Source organism: Athene cunicularia, assembly GCF_003259725.1.
Source record: "Athene cunicularia isolate RWA chromosome 6 unlocalized genomic scaffold, athCun1 chr6_part1, whole genome shotgun sequence".
In the NCBI taxonomy this organism is placed as follows: Eukaryota; Metazoa; Chordata; class Aves; order Strigiformes; family Strigidae; genus Athene; species Athene cunicularia.
The window spans coordinates 13,202,766-13,226,392 of record NW_020799105.1 but is presented as its reverse complement, the minus strand read 5'-3'; the positions used below and the strand labels follow the sequence as shown (position 1 = coordinate 13,226,392).

At 34.8% G+C, this 23,627-nt stretch overlaps 1 protein-coding gene across 1 annotated transcript in view; it reads right to left on the bottom strand.

The window, feature by feature from the left end:
- Window positions 1-23,627, bottom strand: part of SLK (STE20 like kinase) — a 46,841-nt gene that overhangs the window by 9,434 nt on the left and 13,780 nt on the right. The window contains exons 3-14 of the mRNA XM_026851515.1: window positions 16,522-16,686; window positions 14,181-14,229; window positions 13,288-13,437; window positions 10,862-10,934; window positions 10,458-10,652; window positions 9,674-9,755; window positions 8,587-8,715; window positions 5,203-6,627; window positions 3,695-3,825; window positions 3,308-3,431; window positions 2,854-3,033; window positions 770-862 (exon numbers count right to left, since the gene is read on the bottom strand). Of these exons, the coding sequence (XP_026707316.1) occupies window positions 770-862; window positions 2,854-3,033; window positions 3,308-3,431; window positions 3,695-3,825; window positions 5,203-6,627; window positions 8,587-8,715; window positions 9,674-9,755; window positions 10,458-10,652; window positions 10,862-10,934; window positions 13,288-13,437; window positions 14,181-14,229; window positions 16,522-16,686 (2,796 nt within the window). The remainder of the gene's footprint in view (window positions 1-769; window positions 863-2,853; window positions 3,034-3,307; window positions 3,432-3,694; window positions 3,826-5,202; window positions 6,628-8,586; window positions 8,716-9,673; window positions 9,756-10,457; window positions 10,653-10,861; window positions 10,935-13,287; window positions 13,438-14,180; window positions 14,230-16,521; window positions 16,687-23,627) is intronic.

Genomic DNA, 23,627 nt, shown 5'->3' with positions numbered 1-23,627 from the left:
TTGGTATGGGGAGAGCACTGCAACTCAATAACATTCTACCCTGGGAAATCCTCTCTTGAATTAAACATGTAATCAAATAAAGTTGCTATTATTTTCTACTAGGTCACTCACATAAACATTTAATCTCTTAACTTATTCAATCCAAACCTGCTCTGTTTTGGTGCAAACTCACTCTGTACAAGCTGTGGCCATCAAAAAGCCATTATTTTTCTACATTATTCTAAATACTAGCCCCCTTTCTAGCTGGGTCATATAAAAGCAGCGAGTCTGAAGGCGTAAAATTATAGATGTCTTGTAAAGTTTCCATACACCTACACTTTGACATTTAAATAACTTCATTTTACCTCATCTGTTCTGCTTACAAGATGCCTCGTGCTTACATATTATATACATTTTCCTCCCCTGCACTTATATTGCTCAAAACTTACTTCTGACTGTAACCTTTATAATGTGATGGATCTATGGGGTACTTACCATTCATAAAAGCACTGTAAATAAACTTGTCGTAGAAAAATACCATTTGTTTTTGGTACATCATACAAGTTATTATGCTTAACAGCACAAACATGAAAATGTTGCTCCTACATTTCTACACTATATATTCTATGGGATGTGATATGACAGAACTTGAAGAAAGAGAGCAGTATGTAGGGGTTAGTTTGAGTTAAGTTCCATATTCACTCAACAACAACAACAAGAAGTGACATCATCAAGCTGTGTGAATACTGCTGCCTTTTGTATTTTAGTAGCTTGAAGCTGCCGTTGTTACCTGAGCATGCTGGCTTTGTGCAAGCTCCTCTTTCTTGCGTTTCATGAGCTCTTTTCTCAGCTCTTTTGGTGCTTTCTCCACTTCACATAAAACCTACAGTGTATATAAGCATGCAGAAGGTGGCGAAAAGTACACTTTTTCTCCACAGCAAGCATTACTGTGAACGTAGGACATGCAGGTCAAGCACTAGAGGTACTGGGAAGCATGCATTACTTCAGTGGCAGGGATGTTAGTTTAGTGAAAAGAGCTTAATGAAAAGAGAAGAAACAATATCTGCTTTATGTATGCCAGCGCAGTGCAGAAAGGAGGTATATGCCAGCCTCTTTTTGCATGCAAATGCTGCCCAGTGCTCACAGAAATGGCAGTCTCCTGCTTGAGTTTTCATGCAGCAGCTAGAATAGTCAATAGTTATGAAAACCACCACCTGCAAACGTGGTATTTTCTTGAAGCGCTATAGTAAAAGGACTACAAGAGTATGTTTACCTCATGGTAAAGCTGTAAAAAATGGTTGGAAGTTTAAGTAACTTCCACTGAAAACCAGCTATTTCTGACACTGTCTCAAACACAAATTTATAAGATGCCATTATTAGTGTCTCAAACCATAAATGACATCTATACAGGTTATGCCTTTAAAATAAACATACAAGCAAATAAAATATTAATTTCAAGTGTTTGGTTCTGAGGAATTTAAAAGCAAAACCCACCAATAACTAAGTATGTTTTCAAGAAACTTTTCATGACACACATGCTGGAATGGAACATGTTTCGGTCCAAGGTGCATCAGACTAGATAAGTAGAAAGATTCTAAATATAACCTAGCTAAATCAACTGACTATTAATCTGTTAATTTTGCTGATGTGTTTTACATTTTTACCATTCTTAAAATTGCACACTCCAATATAGCATGGGTAGTTTTAGAGCACCAGCTACATATTCCTTTGAACTGTAAATCGCCTTCTTAAGCTTTAAATACAAAACTATGCACCCAAAAACAAATGCGTGTTTGTTTAATAGTGGAAGCATCATCGGAAAACAGAGTCCAAATCACCACATGCTATTCCTGTTTCCATGAAAGAACTGCTTTTAGCTCAGAGCAATGCGTAAAATTCTTCCCGCTTTCCCATGTAGGACCCAATCACCAGTAAACAGAGAGAGACTCAAAAATGCAAGAGGTACCACAAAAGAGAAAAAAAGTTATTTACATATGAGCGTATGGTTCAAACTGAACACAACTTACATTTTTTTAATGCACTTTCTACTACAGGATCACTCTATGCAAAAGCATGGATAGCACAGATTTCTAAAGAAATCTCTGTGAGTCTAGTAACTATTAGAGCCAACACTAGAGCTATTTTTATACAAACGAGCACTATGCAATTGATCTGAAAATGAAATAAAACAGCTTTTAAGATGCAAAATCTATGTGAAAACACATCACCTTCTCTTACTCTAATGCAAGCAAATTAATGTCAAATGTCATTCATTTTGCCTTAACTGCATGCCACATATGAAATTACTGTAAAATATTTTAGGTTATCCAGACGTTTCGCTCCTGGCTTTCCTTTTTCAGTTAAAAAACTAAATCTGCTGTCACTTCATATAAAGAAATTCTAAGCAATGCCAGCACACATTCAATAATAATCTAACAAATTAACAAAAACACCCTCTAGAATTTAAGTGGTCCTCAGTAGCAATCAAGACCATATTCTTTTCTTTGAAATTCTAATTTGATAAGTATTTACTCAGTAGCTATAGATGGATTTGTTTAAAGTAGAAATCTCAAGTATTTTTCACAATCTTTAAGAAAATACTTTTTCTTGATTTAATATTTGAGAGAAAATATATTTTACTAAATTTCTGTTAAAAATAAAGTCTTCTAACTTGGTAATGTTTTCTATATTAAGTCAATCCCTGTATCTTCCTGTTAGCTGTTTGTATTTCACTTTAAGCAGTAAAACAATGCTGGGAACCCTTCCACAACTCCGTATAGCACATGAGGTTGACGAGACTTCTGGGAGACCTAATCTCACCTGTTTGCTATGCCCACACTTCTTAATTTCTATATTATCATCATTGTCTCTTACCTCCTTTTTTTTGTTCTTCAGCATGTTCTGGAATTTGGACAATTCCTTCTCCTGTTCTGCTTTGATGCGCTTTGCTTCATCTCGTAAACGGTTTGTGTGTTCCTGTTCCAAGCGCTCTATTGTCTGTTTCTGCTGTTTTTCTAGATTTTCTATTTCTTGATCATACTGTCGCTTTTTACTCTGTAAAAATAATTTGGCACCTTGTTTAAGAACACTAAATTCTGTTCGGTGAAATGCTGTACCACAGCAGAGGATGGCCATGATGAACTGTTCTGGCAGGCGAGTTCTAGCATATGAGCTGGGCACACCACAATGGAAAATATTGCCATTTATTAACAAGAAAGAAAACTTAGCTATAGCCATCATAAAAGGAAACACCTGATGGCTCCAAGTTGTATTCTGCCTACTCCATCAAGAGGTCCTATTTTAAGAGCACCAAAATCCAGAAACTCACTGTCATTTCCTGTTCAAAACGTCTGTACATCTGTTCTCGCTGTTGCAAAAGCTTATTACTGAGTTGCTGTTGGGCTCTCTGCTCCTCTTTCTGAAGAAGTCTTAGCTCTCTGAGCTCTTGACGTCTAATAATGAAAAAGAACGCGTAATATTGATGGGAAAACAAAAGAAGTGGAAAATTACAAAATATGAAAAAAGCACCAACAACTTGGGTCCAGTAAAACTAGATTTGAATTAAGGAACACTTTACATTCCTTTCTACTGACAAAATAATTGAAACTAATCCCCAAATATTACAGAAATAAGATCATTAGCTTCCTTCTTTTATTCAAAGAGAAAAAAAATTAGCTGCTAACCTCTTCTAAATTTTACTTTTAAAAACACTTACCGTAGAAATCGCATTTCTTCACTTTTTGAGTCATTTTCAGTAACTATTTTTGATGTGGTTACACTCACTTCTACTCCATCAACAACAAACTTCCGAGTTTTCTTTAAAGTTTTCTTCTGCCTTCTAGTTTCCTGAATAAAGTATTGGTAAGTTATCCTTTCCTTATTTAAGTTACATCCTTTTTCCCCTTTTTTTCTTAACATTCAATTACTTCAAATATTTCTGTGAAGTCCTACCATACAGAAATCAGGAGTTCCTCTCGCTTATCAAGTACCTTACTAATGAAGTGAGAACTTGAAAAATTCTAATGTGCTGAAACTTTCTCTAGTCAGCAAAGGAAAACTAATTATTGGTCATCTAAATTGCCAGAAAAAAAAATAATAATCCAGATAAACCCTGAACAGAACTGATGCAGTTTTATTTTCAAGATCTGAAGACAGTTGCAATTATTCTTTGCTTTTGAATATAATTTTCCCAGTCACAAAAAAAGATACTTAATTTGGAAAAACAGTGCTGAAACAGAATAGCAATTTACTCACCTATTTACTTCTGCTTTGGCAATAAATTAAATGAGCAAGTTGGGGGGGGGTATTCATTTATATTAGTCAAAAATCATGTGATGATCTTGCCAACAGAACCAGAGAAATGTAATTTCTCAGAGATGCTGTTGTTTCATCACAAGAGAAGAGAGACAACAGCCAGCTGAAACTGTGTCTCCACTGAGTTACAACTACAGCAAACACATTCAAGTCATGCTTAGCAGAGCTATGCCAGGCTACAATTTTTGTTTGGGGTGGGGTTGTTTGTTGTTGTGGTTGAGTTTTGGTTTGGTTTTTTTTTCTCAAACCAATGGTTACACAATTACTACAATAGTATGGCTATAATTGTATTAGCATAAAGGTATAAATAAAGTTAATCATCTGGAATGTGCTTCCTATGAATAAGCTCATTCATACTGACATAATTGCATCAATATACTACAACCATAGGAGTACAGTGTTCGTAATAAACAAACCTGAGAGACTGTCTGCCTTAGCTCCTCTAAATCTAACCAGAGAGACTGAAGAGGAAAGTGACAGGAATTCAATATAAGATTAGATGTTATAAGAAATTTGTCCTGTTAAACAGGGATTCTCTGCAGAGTAAGGTACTGAACTAGTCTTCTTGAATATCAGCTCTGAACTACAAACATTCACAAGTCTCCACCTTTAATACTGTTAGAGTTTCTGTTATATGCTAGTCTACATTTTTTAAATACAACTATGCAATAAAATGAGAAAATAATTAGCAGCTCTGTAGCTTCTAGCTTTGCTGCATAACTGGCCAAAATCCAGACATGCAATTTTAGAATACTTCGGTTAATACAAAGTTTTATATTCCACACTATCACACTAGGTTCCCACCAAATAATTTTCTTTGTTGGAAAGGTCAAGCTTGCAGACAGTTTTAGGGTCACACATAAAATCACACTAGATTTTATATAAAAGTATATGGTTACTTATACTTACCTGTAAAGATATTGATCCTGTCTCTTTGTTTTTACTAAGGAAACTAGAAATTGACAAGTTCAAATCAATGCTGCTGTTATCAGCCGTAGAACCAGTGCCTGAATCTGCATCATTTTCCTTCAAATTCTCCGATTCTAGCTGCTGTAAAGTTTCAGTGTTGTCTTGATTATCTGTTTTGACTCTCTCCTCATTTTCTTCAGTGCTAATACTAATACTGGGGACTGGAGTGACTTCAGAATCATCAGCTTGTTCACTGACAGTACCTTGAAGCTTATTCTTCATTATTTCATCAGAAGTAACTTCCAAATGTTCTTTGTCTATCTGAATATTGTTTTCCTGGATATTCTCAGGTCTGTGCTTTTCTGAACTTTGGTCCATATCAGTCAGTTTATCTACCACTTTATTAGAAATATCCTCAGGCTTCGTCTGTATTACCTTCTGGTCTACGTTGTCTTTCCCAGAGTCCTTGACCTCTGTTTCCTCCATGCTGTTTATATTACTAATATCTTCATTTTCACTTTTTGCCAGTTTGTCGTCTACTTTGATCGCTTTATCTTGGCTTTCCAATAGAGTTTCCTCGGAGCTCATTATCTCATGGACCTGCTTAGCCTGGCTTTCTACTGGCTTATCCTCCGTCAGAGGTATTTTATCCCCATCACTGACCTGTGTTTCAGCAATACCACCAATCTCCCTAACGTCGTCAATTCCATGCTTTATTAGTTCTTTTTCTTTGGCCACTTTATCTGCAGCATTAGGTAGAGTTTCTGTAGTGGTGTCTATTATAATCGCCTCTTTCTGAGCTTCGTCTTTATCTTCCTTTTGCTCTGTAGTATCTTCTCCAGGGACCTTTTCTTCCTTACTTTCTGAGAGATCTCTTCTGTTCTCCTTCTCTTCTTTTTCACCAGTTTCCCTAGAAATGGATTCTTCAGTTTCTACACTATTTTCAGTTGTAGGTACTATTTTCAGATTATTACCTTCCGTCTGTTCATTTCCCATGTCATTTTCTTTCTCCATTTTTAGGTTGGGTTCATCCCTTATTTCTGATTCTGTTACCACATCAAGTTCTTTCCCTCCTTTCTCAGCTTCTGTATCTTTATGTGCTTGTTCCAGTCTTTCTGTATTCTTTTCAGTCAGCACTATTTTGCCTTGCTCATCTTCACCAGTTGGCACAGAACCATTCTGCACTTTCATATCACTAACAGTAGTATCACATATATTATCAGCTGTTTTCCTAAATTTAATGTCCTCAGATTCATCTCCAGTTGTTTTGTCATCTGGAAGTAGAGTGCTGGCTTTGTCCTCAGTTGCATTACTTTCTGTTTTCTCAGAAAGAGATTCCAAAACAGACGCATTCTGTGAAAGTTTATCCTCTTCAGAGCTGGCAATACTAAGGTCAGAGGATGCACGCTTCTCTGCAGGTAACTGCTAAAAATTTAAAGGAAGAAAAGTATTTAACCATTTTCTAACTTAATTATAGTTCTACTGATGAATACATGAATAGACATTAATATTGTATTTACAGGCAGAGTTATATGAATTTGATAATCTCTGAGTACTTCACTTGGTTTTACCACAGCACAAGTGTATGAACTGCAGACAGGCTCTGAACAGAACAGTTTCACAAGAACTCTCTTCCAGCTCTGGTAATTTAATAAAACACACTGTGACTGAAGGAAAGGGATCAGGGTCAGCCTTCTGCCTCACACTTAAACAGAATCTTCAAGAGTCTTTTCCCAATCACGCTGCTTTTTTGTTTATTAGTTCAGCTCCCTGGTAGTCCCAGCTACAGTCAGATTTGAAAGACATGTCTTTGTGCCAGTTTGGCTAGGAAGAAGCTGTGTAACATTAGTTACTGCAGCACTGAAAATGCAACAGTAAGACATTCTTCTGCTTTATCGAAAAGAATATATTTCCCTGTGGTCTTTGTTCAAAATGCCTGAAAATTTTTTGGTCTGTTTTTTAATCACTGTGAAACTCTATTAAAATGGTGAAGAGCTCCAGCAGATCTGATTCAGTGGCAATACGGAACTAGGATAGAAACAGTTATATAACTGTAGAAATTGCTGCTGATGGAATATGAATGAATGTTATCAGGTTACATACAGACATACAAAAGAATATACCAATAAAGTATAATTTTAACCATAATTGTCCTTTCATTCTTCAAAGTGATTGTGATATCCCTCTGTCTGTATTTACTGTCAGAACCCTGTAATTTGCAGATCAGGCTTCTGATTTGCCATTGGGAACATACTAGGTCAGTTATCATAAATAAGCATGGGTTTGATTGTGCCATTTCCTGCCTTCGTGTTTTCCTAAGCATATAGACAATAATTCCTTTTAAGTCAAAGATGTATTTAAAAGATTTCTTCACATAATACTTCTAGAAGCCTAGTGCCGATCTCCAAGGAGTCTTTAAAACTACCACAAGCAAATAATGTAAATGCATCTACCTCACAGTTTCCTAAACTGTTGCTTATGCAGAGACACTTAATTGAGTCGCAGGGTGGACTTCACTCCAACCCTCCTGGGGACTGATGGCTTAGCAGCTGATCAGCAGAGGGAGGTGGTAGGTGCTACCTTAGGAGATAGAGAATAAGTCCTGGAGGAAGTTGGTGGGAATGCACACTTGGAGATCTGCTGGGACGGACAGGGAAAGTGGTATGAAGGCCAGGGGATGGGACTAGGGTGGTAAGCGGTGAGGAAGAAACGGAGGCATGGTTCTTGTGCGCATACATTTTGCTTCTTTTCCATTGCTGGTAATGGCAGCTACTGGTGGTACTGGTCATGTCCATGTTTATAGCACTTGAGCCAGTTAAGTCAGACAGCACACTACCTGTATACTCTGCATTCTAGTACCATTATCACTGAACTTCACGGCTTTGCCCTTTGAAAAACTGAATTTGCATTGTAAGATTCTGAAGCATCTTTGGAACTATATTCATAAAGGCCAACCTGTCTTGGTAGCATATGGGGTTGTTTGCTTTTGGTTTTTTCCTTGACAGCCATGCTGTAAAATCACATGGATCTTATGGAAAACAAATATATGTTTAATTGTTCATCTAGTCATTTTGACTTAAAACTATATAAAAAAATGTAAGTATGTGATTTTTAAAATCTAAAATATATACACATGCAAAAATAAACGAAGATAATATTATTTATTAAATAATATTCTTTATTATTAGTTCTTAAGGAGTTTAAGAACATGCTGATTTTGAAAATGCTGACTACTTATTTTGTAATAAGGTTAGAGTATGTTTATGTTGTTATTCTTAGAGGACTTGATGCAAAATTTGGGTAGTACATCAGATACCGAGTTCTCCATAGGAAACTGGTGACTGAAACTAGTTGCACATTAAAAAAAGTAAATTTTAAACTGACCAGAGAATTTTCTGTTTCTTCTTCTTCATCTTCATCTTTACCATCTTCAACTTCTTCAGTAACTTCAGCCTTAGCTTCTGCAATCAATTCCCTTATTGGTTTGTTGGAAGTAACGGTAACAAATGGATGCTTGTGAAAATAAAAAATAAGTGCAATATTAAGTGCTGACTTCATTGTATGCAGTAGGAAAATCGTAACTTGCAAGAAATACAACTTCAGAGAAATACTACTTTGAATACAAATGTTTCAATTTTTAAAACTTCTGTAGAAAAAATTACATTAGGACAGTTATGCTTAATGTTAACTGTGAATCTTCAAGTTTGAAAGAATCAAATATACTGTGCAAGTCGTCTAACAACTTGTTAAAAATACAAGTAATTCATTTATACTGACCTGTTTCACAATCGAAAGAACAGAATTAGAAAGATTTTTTGAAAGGTTATTTTTCCTGGAAATATGTTTAACTTCTTTTCAGTTCCTCAAATTATTTCCTGATAAGCTTTATCTAGAAATATTATTTCTAGAAAAACCCTGCTTTGCCTTTAGAATAATTTTTCCTTTTACATTTTTCTTTAAGAAGAAACAGCTACCTCTTCTACTGTGTGAATTTTCTCTCTGCTTGGCCCTGCTGCTTAAATCTATTGAATATATGCTGGATGTATTCTGGATAAAGTAAATGTCTGCTGATGTTAAACATACCTAGTCACATCTACCCTGTTTAGCTATTCTGCAGTAACAGCATTATAGAGAAAGGCTGAGCACTAAAGCTTTTAAAACACCTGTCAGCAATTGACTACTTATGTAAATATCTCCTTCTTCAGTTAAAAATATCAAAGTATAAATACTTATGCAAAGTAATTAGTTATATTACATCAAAATAAGTAAACAAATACTTTGATCTGCATTTGGTATCATTTAATCAGATTTTATCAAATAAGGAACAATGTAACATTAAAAACAGACTGTGTATGAACACTTGACTAGAAATTACTTAAATAGTTACTGTAATACTGCTCTGATTTTGAAAAATACAAAATACGCTTGCCTTTAAACAACAGTTCTGAACAATTAAATTAACTCTTCCTACCTGTAGAAGTTGAGTTGCACTCCACCTTGCATCCACATTCTTTTCCAAACATTTCTTCAGAAAATCTTTAAAATCTGATGACCTACACAAAAAGCAAACAGGTAGTGGTGGTTCTTTTGTCTTGACATCAAACTAGTGCACAGTGAAATATTCTTTTGCTTTCACATGCATCTACACTGCAGCTTCAGGTCCTTCTACTGACTTAGGAAAACACAGACAGTACAGGAATGCAAAGACCAATGTGTCACAAATACAATCTTTAAAATGTTTGTCCATTAATAGTGTCCATTAATGGAAGAGTTTACTTTTGTCTCTGGATTTATAATACATCATATCTGCTGTATCACTAAAGGAATCTCATAAGGATATTAAAATGACCAAAGAGATAACAGCTTTCGAAAATGTTTTCTTAGTATAAAAATACTTTAGTCTCCTTTCACCTGATTTTCTTTTTCAAATGGTCTTCAGATCTTTTACTGCATATGTAAAAAGCTATTTTGCATACATTTAATGCAAAATCTGCAAAATATTTCAGTATGAAAGCTTCTATACAGAACTATGACAAAAAAACATAGTCCCAATTGTATAAGGAGATAAATATATGTATGTATACATGTACAAACACACACATATAGAATATGTACCTGACTTTATGCATAAAGCTAGTTCCATAAAGTTCAACTGGTTTACATCCATGAACATAAGTTTAGTAAATATACCACTTGGCATACCTCATACTCAAAATCTAAAATTGGGGTGGGAAAGTTGTAAATAAAATACTAACCATTTTGAAGGCTGTGCTAATGTAGGCGGATCAGATTTTGCTATTTTCAGAAGCACTCGCATTGGATTTAATTCATGATGAGGTGGCTCTATTTGAGCCATTTCTATCAAAGTAATGCCAAGAGACCAAATATCAGCCTTGTAATCGTAAGGCCTGTCTTTAGAGGTCTCACACATTACTACTTCTGGAGCCATCCTGCGAAGAGAATAACGAAGTACCAGATTAGAAATTGCTCTCTTATCTGTTCTGAAAAAGGTTCTAAATAGATAAATTCACTGAAGCATTTTAAGAAGCACATTCTACTCTCAATGTATTTACATGATATTGTATCAAGCTTGTAATATTAACAAGGTAATATTAGGATATTAGTTCATACTAGAAAGTCAGTAAAACAATGAACTTACCAATATGGTGTACCAATAAAAGAATCTCTTCTTTGTATTGTTCTTGTGTTTTTAGCTGATACTCCAAAATCCGCTTAAAACAAACAGTAAAATGCTATTAACTGGGTGGTGGAAAACGTTGTATTTTTATAACTTACAACTGTCTTTTAAAATGTTATATAGTCCAGAGCAAACTTTTTACAGAATTAAAACTTCAAAGTGAGATAAAAATATTTGTGTTTTGATAACTGAGTCCCAAGGTTCTACAGCATTTCTACTAAGATAGTGAATAAACATTATTCTCCATTTCTAAAAAAAAAAAAGTAATGCTACTGTTGACCTGTGTGGGACAAGAGCAATGCATGTATTTACTGTAGGAATAAGTGGATTAAATTATTTTAATTAGAAAGTACTTTCTTTAGCCTATGAAGGTTGTATTCCTCAGAAACAGCATTAGCTCTCATTAATTCAAAACCTCACTCAATTTTAAATTTCAGGATTCAAATTCTCATAAAGTACATTTTCCCTTTATCTTATGGGTTTCTTTCCACATGACCTTTCACTTTATATTAAATACCTGAAAGCTTGCATATGCACCTTTGATGTAACATCCAACCGAAAATCAACTCTAACTTTGCAACTTTGTCTATAAAGCACTACTTTTCTCACTTAAAAGGGACAAAGCTATTTGTTCAAATGCAAAATCTGAAATCTTGAGGGACTACAAATAAAATGCAATGAAGGAAATTTATTTGCCTTTCACATATTTGTAAAACAAGGAATTACCCATTTATGTGTGTACCAGAATCAAAATACAAGTAGTTTAAAAGGAGTAAAATGCTCTTTCAAGGGATGCTGCATACTTTTCAAAACTAAAGTAAATCTTTTCTTAGAAATCTCAATTAGCAAACCTGAATATATCACTAACTGTACGTGTGGAAGAGCTCCCTGTGGTCTGAACTGTAAAGGAGTGTCTTCACAGCCTGCACAGTGCTATATACATCAGCTAAGCTGGACAAAAACCTTAAAATAGTTCCAAGTCTGTATGAGGCAACTAAAATGAACAGAAACAAATGATTCTCTCTCTGGCCATGAGAGTCTTGCTAAGATCTGTAAATGTGATTTCATTTACAGTAGTACTAAGAAACTAAGGTAGAGGTTCTATTACATTTATAAATAAGACCTCTGAGACAGAGCCCATCACTAAATCGTCAGGCTTCCAAGAAAAGTCAAAACAGTAAAGTTACCTGTACTTTACAGATGAAGGGAAAGGCACATACAAGTATTATATGTACAATAATCTTGTACAAGGGAATCCATGCAAAGCACACAGGTACTTAACTGATCAAAGTAGCAAAGCAGGTTCTTAAATATTCTCAACTTCTTAACAGAGACAATGCACTATACCTCGCAGAGACACTGTGATCAGTACCAGTTAGGTAGTAGATGTATTTGTGAATTTGGACATGTCTTGCTTACATTTGAAAGGAATCTCTGTAGCAAGGCTGGGAATTTAGAGCCCCAGTTCACTGTGGTGATCTTCCAGTTCTCCTTACCTTTACCCTCTGTGTAACTTGCATCCAAAGAAATCCAACTAATCCCACATATTATGTAGAGAGAAGTTTTTGAAACCTGAACATGAGCAGTCATGGAACTATGACATTGGTAGAGCCACTATAAAGGCTGACAATCTTATACGCATTTGACCCTGACGAAGCCCTGAACAGGATCCAGACTACTCCTATCTTTTTCCTGGCTGAAAGAAGGGATGCTATTCACCACCAGTAGTCCTTTGTCAGTTCTTCATGGAGGAATCCTCACTGATTCCCTACCACATCAGAGGGAAAAAGTGGATGACTACTTAAATTTAGATTTAAAAAAAAAAAAAACAGGAATCAACAATAGTAAGCTTGTATTAATTTTCTTCCAGACTGTTCTACCTTAATTTCAATGTAATGAACAATTAAAAAAGGCATGGAAAAACTCAGTTGAATAATTAAGATTATAACTTCTCTCAGTAATAGAAACACAACAGTACTAGGAACTGTTTTTTGGTGATAGTGATGGTTGTTATTTTTCTAAACTAACAACTTCAAAGGGAGGTTCTTATGGTACCATAGTAAAGATAAGTATAATTAAAAACATTATACTAAGAAACAGTAGGACCTGTATCTGACTTTGGGCAACTTGGTACAGATATTGATATGAATCCTAGCCCTGCTGATTTTGAAGTCTGAAAGATGTGCCAAGAACTGTTAGGACATTTACTCATGGTTGGCTTTTATTTTTCTTTCTTCATAATAGCAAACCACTCACATCTGAAAAAACTCTAATTGTTAGATTGATATTTAAATAAATACCGAATTCTGACAAACAACAGCCTAAGGAAAATACATTATAAGACCATGCAAAGTTCTATGAACGACTTTTATATGCAATAATCTTACCTAATTTAATATCTCCATCTAATGTGAAAAGAATATTGCCAGCTTTTAGATCTCTGTGGATGATCTTATTTTCATGCAAGTAGTTCAATGCTTCCAGTGTCTGCCTGCACACCACTTTGATCTGCGGCTCTGTTAATGGCCTTTCAAGCTCTACAAGAGACAGAAATAAACACAACACTTTTGCATTTTATGTTATGTGTTCATAGCAATCAGTATAGAAGTATATGGGAAAATTAATTAATCTGACAGATTCTGAATATCACACGTCAAAAAACTTCTACCTTAAAATATTTGCCCCTTTCAGTAAAAATTTCATCCTTCGTACCCAAAGCCCTCCTCATGAACTATGTATACCTACCTATCTGAAGTGTGAAAAAGCTATATAGTTTAGAGATTGGTTCTTTTGTGTGGTACACAGAGATGTTAAAGACTAGATCCTTTCCTCATTGGTATTGGCATTCACCCAATTTGAGGACTAAAACCAGAAAAATCTAAGTTTAAGGTTGATGCAATATAAAAAATTATCAAAACATAATTTGGAAGATGGTGAGGAAGGGGAAGAATGAGATCCTGAAAAGGACTCAAGTAGATTATGTTATAACAACAGAGAGTTCCATAAGCATATGAGAACAACTCACCACATTCAAAGGATCAAGACAAAAATGTGTTTTGAATAGTAAATAAACACTTTAAAAATGAGAGAAAATTAATCTAAACTTGGAAGTTATAACATCCATAGATATAGGTGTAAATGCTAATATAAAAGCCAACAGTCAACACATATAGCACAGCAATTACATAATTGTTTTGAAATGCAATTATTCTACATGTGAAAAATTTTACAATATATAATTTTAAAATGTTAAGTTTATTATTTGAAACAACTTATTTACCCAACATTACTGCATCTACTGCTCCACCTGCACAAAATTCGATCAGGATCTGTATATAAACAAAAGAATACACAAATTACAAATTAAATAGTTCCATTGAACTGAACCACTGATTAAGGGAGCATTACTGTGAGACCAGAGTTTCAGACTATTTGGTCTTGACAGATTATTTCACCAACCTCTGTAAAATATTGGTACTGTTACCTAGCTAAGTGCTGCTCAAGGAAATTATTTGAAAAATGCTTGGAGATCCTTAGAGAGAAGTCTTAATCCAAATATAAAATTGCATAATAAAACAGTCAGTTTGAATCTGACTCATAAGGTGATTTACATAACACCTGCAAACTCATTTCTCAATTATTAAACTGTACTTCTATACTATAATCTCTCTGACTGAAAAGTCCAAGTATAAGAGCTGTATGATTTTCCAGTAGCAGATGTTATCTCCTGTATTGTTTTCAGGTGAGATGAAAACACGGAAAAATACTCTTTAACGGTTACAGAAAATTACTGAATTCAGACATTTATTTTCCTCCATTTTCAATTGATGTCTACGATACATCAAGGCTTTAATCCCAGATTCTAGTAATACTACACCTCCAATTCTCAGTTTCCATTTGAAACAAAAATAAACTGCAACTATTTTGGGGCACAAACTATGCTGACATGTAGGACAGAAAGAACATACACAAAGGAGAAAGAGGGTAGACAAAGGGAATGAGGAAAGCAATAAAGAGGAAAGGTCATCCAAGATCGACACCTCGCTCTTCCATATGTGCTTTTTTCTTTAATTTGAACTTTACACATTAAATTATAATTTTCAGTCTGACAGCTATTAAGTATTTCTTGTCAGAATCCCAACAGCCAATATTCTGGGAAATAATATCTTATTTTTTTCCTTCAGAGTATTTTTAGAATCAGAGTGTAATTGCCCATAAAAGAGGAAACATCAAATTATACCTTATACCATAATACTTATATATACATAAATAATCCTCAGAACAATGGTACTAACAAATGTATTATATAATGCAACTCCTTGTAAATCCTTTAAACCATTATTGCATTTACATGCTTCTACATACCTACTGCCAAGTAAGTTAAGTGTGTGAAACTGTAAAGAAATAATTTCTGTCTCTAAAATTTGTTGTTTGATCTGACAATCTGATAAAGGTCTCTTTGGTAGAGAAACTGTGTTTCTAAAACAGGAAAACAAAAGCACATTTTTTGTCCAACTCTCATTCTTTTCTTCCTCCACTAAATTCTGTTTACTTAGCACATCAACATCCCTTTGTTGCTTTCATGCCTCTGCATTTCACTGTAACTATATATCTACAATTTTATTTTCAAACTATTTACTCCTTTTCTATCTTTATTCTGCCACTGAAGTCTATCCATTCCATTTCATATTCTGCCTCTATGCATACCTGCTTTCATGCTGACCTTTATGCGTGGAAATTTTTTCACATTCCACTCTTTCATACAGTATCATTTTATATTCTGCATTCAGTTCACACAAAGTTTTCACAAAACTCATAAAAATAAATCTACATCAGGTAACAAGCACAGTATTACACTTCCATTGTTTTCATGCTTAAAGGATAAAGCATATTTGTAAGACCCAAAGGAAAAATGCATTTGCTTGTTTTAGGTATCTTGTAAAATTATAAACTCTTTTCAAAAATCCCACGTGTATTCTTTGTATAATTCCAAAAGCACTTAGAAATATTGCATGGAATCACCTAAAAGAAAAAATTGTATTGTCACTGTTAAAGCTATTCATCACACAGCACATAGCAGAAGAGTGATGTACAGTCATGTGTATGGTCACTATACTTCTATGTACAAATGTCCAGGTTTTAAGTAAATTAATTATGGTTCAAGTCCTGGTAAACTGTCCTTCCTGAAAGTACAAATTAATTCACCCATATCTAAAATACATACTTCACAGGCTGACCTTTCCAGCACATTATTTATTTTTCAGCTGCAGATTCTGAATCTCACTCTAGATTGTGTTAATGTAATTAAAATTTGAGTCCTGCTGTTACAAATAAGCACTAAGAGCTTTCTTCATACACCAAAATGAACTGCTGATTTCCAAATTTCAGATTCACACTCCTGACCAAATGACTAAGTGTAGAGCAATTTTACAGCGGCAATTTCCTAAAAGTCATACTCACAATTTACAAATTACTTCTGAAATTGAACAGTTATCCCAATAGTGACAACCTAGAAGAAATGTGATTGACAAGTGCTCTTTCAATAAAGTCAAGGAAAAAAAAAAACTATTTCAATAACCTTCTGAAATAAGTAAAAGCATTTACAGAAGAAAAATACCTACCCACAGATTGTTTTCATAGTAGAAAGCATCTAGGAGCTTAACAATATTAGGATGATCACAGGATGCTAAAATATCAATCTCAACCATGTAATCTTCAAGTTCTTCTTCTGATTTGGTATCAATCACCTTTGCAGCAGCCAGTACTTTCGTTTCTTTGTTTTGAGCCTATAAAAGTCACAGCAAACATATGTACGTGAATTTCACCAGAAAAACAAAACAAAACAAAACACCCTCTTGACAGTTCAGTACAATTCTCCTGCCTTTAGTTTGCCTCTCTACACAAAGAATATACCTGCATGTTAAAGACTAAATAAACCTTTTTTCTGCTAATTTTAATAACTTTTCTCAAGATCAAGAAACAATGAAAGAAATATAAAAATACTTAATTTGCATCACAGTCTTTAAACCGTCATGCAGTCAATAGCTTAGGGTCATTACTACTTTGTACTCCTAAGAGGAAGTTTTGTGCTGCTCCTCAAAAAACTATTTACACTTGGCAAGGAGTATGAAGTAGTCTCCACCCTCTCATTTCTGACTGCACATTCTTGCCCTTCTGACACTCCCCACGTTGTGGCAGTGCAGCTGTTTGCAAAGCCACACAGAAAGCCAAATCCTCTACCAGTAATTAGTAGGTTATGCTCTTCATCCAGGGGCTGTATTCAAGCTCCCATATCAAAAAAGCTGCAAAGTCATCATTAATTTGCCTGGACATTTTACTCTGCTTCAGACATCGAGGAGGACTTCCACAGATGGCTACTCACTGGAGTTGGCCACACTGAATATTCTGCCAGCCTCTATTTTATTAGTCCACACCTTAAGACTAGGGAGCTAGAACTGCTGTAGTGATAAGGTCAACAGGAGAACAAGTACAATTCTGACTTGAACATCAAAAGGAAAACAAGAGATTGGGTACCCAAGGAAAAAACAAAAATATGCATTTAAATATGCTTTGGCTTTTTTTTAAACATACAAAATTACAAGCAATTAGGGTGACCATTACTTAAATATCAAAAAATTTCAGAAACCTGTAGCTGCAAATAGTTATTCACAGAATATTACTGAGAAACTAATCCAGCAAAACAAAGAAAGGTGAGATTTTTTTAAAATATGTGTATGTGGGCGATAAAGCATATATTAAACACACTGCCTATATATGTGTGTGTACATATACACAAAATTAAACATACTTTGTAGTAATTCTCTTCCAAGTTCTGTTTGAAAGAATACTGTAACTTGGAATTTAGTAAACTTGAAACAAGAAGGTATGTTTTTCTCAAGCCATCATAAAACCACTAGTTTGTGAATGCATTTCCAGTCATTACCTTCTGCCTCTGAAAAAAAAAATCAATCTGTAGTACTGAAGTCTACTACACTAATTATATGCAAAGAGCATGAAGAAAAGGCCTAGATTTACTCCACTTAAGCTTTCCAATGAAATTACTCCACCATTGCAATGAAATTAAATAAGAAGTAGGGACATAAGCTCTCTCCAGAAGAGCAAAAGACAAGAATCTGCAGGGGCAATTCTGACTCATGATATGAATGAGAAGGTGCTTCACGTGGTGGCTCATCCTGTCTCTCTGCTGGTGCAACTGGTGCATGGGCATCTTGGCCCCAAACCCAGCTGAGATGAACCCGGGACAGGACACAGAAAGAATACCAAAAATAGACTTTTGTCACCCAATCTCGTTATACTAGTATCTGATAAAAGCGGATATCACACAGCAAAGTAAGAATTAAGAAAGATTTCCAAGGTCTAGATATTATTACTTTCACAGCCATATATAATTCTCAGTGTGGCAAAAGAGAATAAAAGATTTAAAGTTAAACATTTATAACACTCAATAAAACACCAGTAACAGCAAAATATGCTTATAAGCATAGCCTAGCTGATCTTATGTTGACATTAAAGGTTTCTGTAACATTTACTTTTATCTCAATATTCTTTCCAAAACAAAAAACAAGCAATCTTCCCAACCTCAATATTTGCCCTCCCATTTTTAACAAAGATAAGGGATCTGTATAACATTGTTCAAAAACAACCTACTGAGAAGTCTTCTAACACACATTCTAATAATAAAAAGAAAATGGTCTGCTTAATAACACAAACATCATTTGTTTTGGTTTGATTGCTTTATAGCAAGAATGAAAGACTAACCTTTCTATTTTAGAGCTGCACTGTAAATTAAACATGAAAGGTGAAACAGATGTCTGACTCCACAACAGAATTAGACTTGGTAGGTTTACATGTGCAGAAAAATGGTTGTTAAAGCACCTTTCCAAAGAATTCATATATTAACTGTAAATTTGCTTTTTTGAAATATGCATGGCCACACACTCTTCACTGTATCTTAGGAGAAAGATGCCTAAAAAAACCCAACCATTTCTGAAATTTATTTTCATACAAATTTGCATGTAAACTATATAATGGTAATAACATTTTGTTTAAATAAAATTATTTTAACCTTCTACATCAGGTAACAATAACAGATGTTACTGTTTTCAGATTCAGTTTCACCTCAGAGAGAGAGGCATTGGTAAATTAGCATGCATGATTACATGCTATGGAGTTTGCTGAATTTACAGCATATATTGCTTTTTTCTATTGACACAGTACTTCGTATTTTGATTTTTCCCAGATCGTTTTGCTTGAAGTAACTACAAATCTGCTTTGAATAAGTTTCCTTTATTTCCTCCTTGTGGTGGTTCTATTAAAATACCTCATTAAAAACCAGAAGCGACTATAGAGACAGTATGATTATCTTTATGAGCATCTAAACAATTATAAACAAAACAAATGTTCGCCTTTGTTCTGACTTGAGATAGTAAAATTTTATAGGTCTAGATCCAGCCTTTTTTCCAGTTCTTAAAAGAAAAAAGCTTTCGAACTCATATTTTCACTAGGTGTTTCAGACAACTGGTAAGACATTTTCAGTATACATTGTTACACCTTAAAAAAAAAAAAAATCTTTATATATTTTAAACATGATTTTAGAAGTTCTTTTTGAGTAAGACACTTAAGATCTCCACCCCACAATGCACTTTATAATAAATAGCCATTTATGCGACTTGCTGTAAGAAGTATGTAAGAAACACACTGTCTTTTGAACTGTATAGGAAAGGATTTTACTGTTCATGCATAAGATTTATGTAGCACTATATTGTATGGGGAAAAAAAAACAACCTTTGGATTAAGAGGAACAAAAAGCATTTACAGCTTTGTGTGGGCATGTTTGTTTTTTCTAGACTTTGGCTGAAGTCTTTCTTCTGCCACATAACATTCTCCAAAGGTCAGAGCAGGACCAAAAATGTCTGTGTAGATGCAGTCTTGATTTGCATATACTTATGTTGTATTTGGGTACATGAACATTTCAAGTCAAGTAACCATTCATGCTACTCAGAGGTTCAGCCCTTTCAAAATATATTCTGTATCAGTAGCACAGCAGTTTCTTCCTGCTCTCAATTACCGTTCAAGTTATCTAAATGCTTAGTTTAAATACATTTGATTCTGCTTCCATGACAGGTGATTTAAGCTTCAATCCTACACTAAGAAATCCAAACTGGCATCTTCGATGGTTATGGTTCAATTCTGCCTTATATGGAGACAAGGAATGAAGGGAGAGAAAGATCTTATTTCTTTGCATTAAGAAAATTTGGTCTTTTCAAAAGATTCATACATACAATGATTGAAAACCGAATCTGAGTAACTCACTCCCCCAAGATCTGACTAATGCAATATGACATAGATATTAACTACTATATGCAACAATACCTAAATATTGCAATTCTTCCACCAAAACATCTATTTGGATTATATACTTAAGGTTACTGCAGCAAACATTAACTTACAGAGAGACAGTATGCACAAGGGAATAGAAAACTGTACGTTACAGCACGATTCTTGCATAGCACAGTCTCATTAGCAGAAAACACAGAAAAATACTCTTATTCTCCTAATTCTAAAATTAAGTACTTTTAGAAAGATGAATTGCAGGTTTGTAGAATAAATATGACCTTGTAGATTAGAACATGCAAATTACTTTCTCTCTGAACTTAAATCTCTTACACTAAAATAGCAATGACATCTAATGCACAAAAATGTTGTAGAAATTTGAAAACATAACAACAATAACCATTCTTCACAAAACTAGGATCTGTGAGTATGTGAAATTAGTGACTCCTCCCTATCGATCCTGGATTATTATATTTGGTTATATGATACTGTGTAAGTTCCAGAGCCAGAAGCTTTGCAAAGAGACTGATAGCAGAATATTAAAAGGCAGGTTTACTGCCTGGGCACTCAGCCAAGAAGTTGCGTATTCCCAGCCATGGACAGCAGGGAGAGCAGAGCCACCGTTCCAGAGTAATAGGATTACAGCTCAGAGATAACTCATAGTCTTTCATCTTTAGATGACCAATATGAAGTTTCAGCCTTGGTTGTGAGGAGCTGTTTCAGTTTCCATCACCAGTAGATGTTTCCTTCCCAACTGTGCAGCTCTTGCTGCGATGCAGCATGACGCCATCTAAAAATTAAACACTATTTACAACTGAAAAAAGTATGTCCTTCATCTGTTGTTCAGCCAAGCAGAAACAAAGCTGAGATATGAGATAAAAAAATTGTTCATCACCTTTCTTCCTGATCTCTTCTGAGATGTTATATAATCACTCTGCATTCTTTGCAGGCAGCAAAACAAATCAATTAAGAAGCTTTTCCTCTCTGACTCATTCTTCTCAACAAAACTGTAGTCATAATCATAGATCATCAAGACTGCCAAAAAGTGAAAAATACACACATCCTTATTCAGAAAAAGATGGGTTTGCACATACAAAGCTACACTTTTGTGTAAACCTGGGATTGTCAGATCTAGCTCCATATATGCCTTCTGATGATGTCTGAGTAATCAGTACTGAAAAACTGTCCTTGTATGACAAAGGCAAGAACTGCTTCTCAGAGCTACCAGAAAGCAGCGTGTCTCAGGCTTTCTTAAACACATGAACCCAGGAAAAAAATTCCTGTAATTTCTTCTTTTAACAGCCTGATCAAATAAATCTGTAAGTAGTAGTGGGGCCTACTGGAAAAACTACACTGGGCTTTGATTTATATAAATTTACTATACCATATTTAACATTGTCCTGTGCATTTTGAAACTTTAAAAAAGCCCCTGCATCGCTGACCAGTATCAAGTGTTCAAATCTCTTTCCAAAACACGAAAAGGTATTCCTTATTAGTGAATGTTAGAAAAAAACCCCAAACAACTGCTTTAATTAATCAGATAAAAGTAAGCATTAATTTTAACATCAAATGTTGAGAAATGTAATTAAAAGTACTGGTCTGATTGCAAGAGCAAACTGCTACCTCTGGGTTGTGGTTTAAACCCATCCAGGAGCCAAACACCACACAGCCAGTTGCTCCTACTCCCCATCCTGGGGGACAAGGGATAGAATTGCGAGGGGTGAAGGGAAACTCAGGTTGAGATAAAAACAGTTTAATAATTGAAATAAAACACTAACAATAATAGAAAATACAAATGCGTAATGCACAATGTGATCGCTCACCACCCACCAATACCCAGCTAGCAATCCCAAAAAAACCCAAGATCTTGAAAATGAGGAAGAACCTTCTCCTTCCCTGCCCCCCCCCCCCTTTATATACTGAGCATGATGTTATACGATATGGAATATTTCACTGGCCAATTTGGGTTGCCTGCTCTGTTCTCTCTCAGCTTCTCATACGCCTGCACACAGGCAGGACTTGATGATGGAAAGTCCTTGATGTCTCAGCAATCCAGCACACTTCGCAACATTAAACCACAGTTTTTAGAATAAATCACCAGTTAGGCCAATGAAGGAAATTACAACCTCCACAGATTTCTGGAAATTAAGATAAGCTAGTCATTTCAAAGAAGCTACATTATTTTGCACAAGTTTTCACTGCACAATATTTGAAAATGGAGTAGCAATAAAAAAAAACCAAAACCAACTCTAAAGCATTTCAGCTTTTTGTTTAATTATAGATATGGTTGGTCCAAGGAATTAAAAAACAGCTAACTTCAGTTATACCTGCTAAAACTTGTTGAAATGACTGTTACAGACCTATTCAAAAGACAATGAAAGGATAATATCTACCAAAGAAGGTGATACACCCTTAAACCATAGCTGATCAGCCAAAAATTCTCCCTGCCTGCATAACTACCTACTATCCTGTTTCTTCTACTTAAGAAATGTTTAATGCCAGGGAAAAAATACTTAAATAGAGGTGTAGATAAAAGGGCCCCTATTTCCTACAAACAAATACTATTACTAACAAAGCGGAGCACTGGGTTCAACCCAGACTACTGAAGTATATCTTAATGATACTGTGGTCTGGTGCTGCCTTTGTGGCAATACTAGTTTTGGAAAGGTTTCCATGACAACTTCACTCTTTTAACATTATTCTTGTACTTCGTACTTATTGTGGTTCTTCTGCTTCCTCCACAGTTGCTTTCTGAGGATTCCACAAGTTATTTTTGGGAGTGGTATGGAATATAATTTCCATGTTTAACCTCATGATTCCCTTCACATATTTAATAAATCCTGTGGTATTTTGTATACTAGCTATGCAGAGTTCCCATCCTGATTCACACACACTGTGTCACTGAAATCAGAAGGAATTTATACGTATATTTGAAAAGTACCACGGCTGGACTGGCAAATATGTGTGAAATAACTGAAACAGTTCTTTAGAGGAAACTTAACAGAGAAGACCGTATCAGATTTCAGCAACATTCTTCTTATTTAAGCAAATCCATTTAAAAAACAGAGTAAAAATAAGTAAAAAAAAATTGCTAAACATTGGCAAGAAAATCTCAAAAATATGCTATGCTGTTTTATAACAACATTCTTATTTTCCCTTTTTTTTTTGTTGCGTGGTAGCTCACATAAAAGCAACAGGGAAAACCAACTGACAATATTGGGAAAAACATTTGTAATTAAAGCATTAAATGATATCGGAGGTCTAAGTGCAAAGGACTGGCATTTTTTCCTAAATTCAGTTAAAACTGTACATACTACTTGCAAAGAGCAGCATTAAAATACACAATTCAGCATTAAAATCAACTCCTATACTT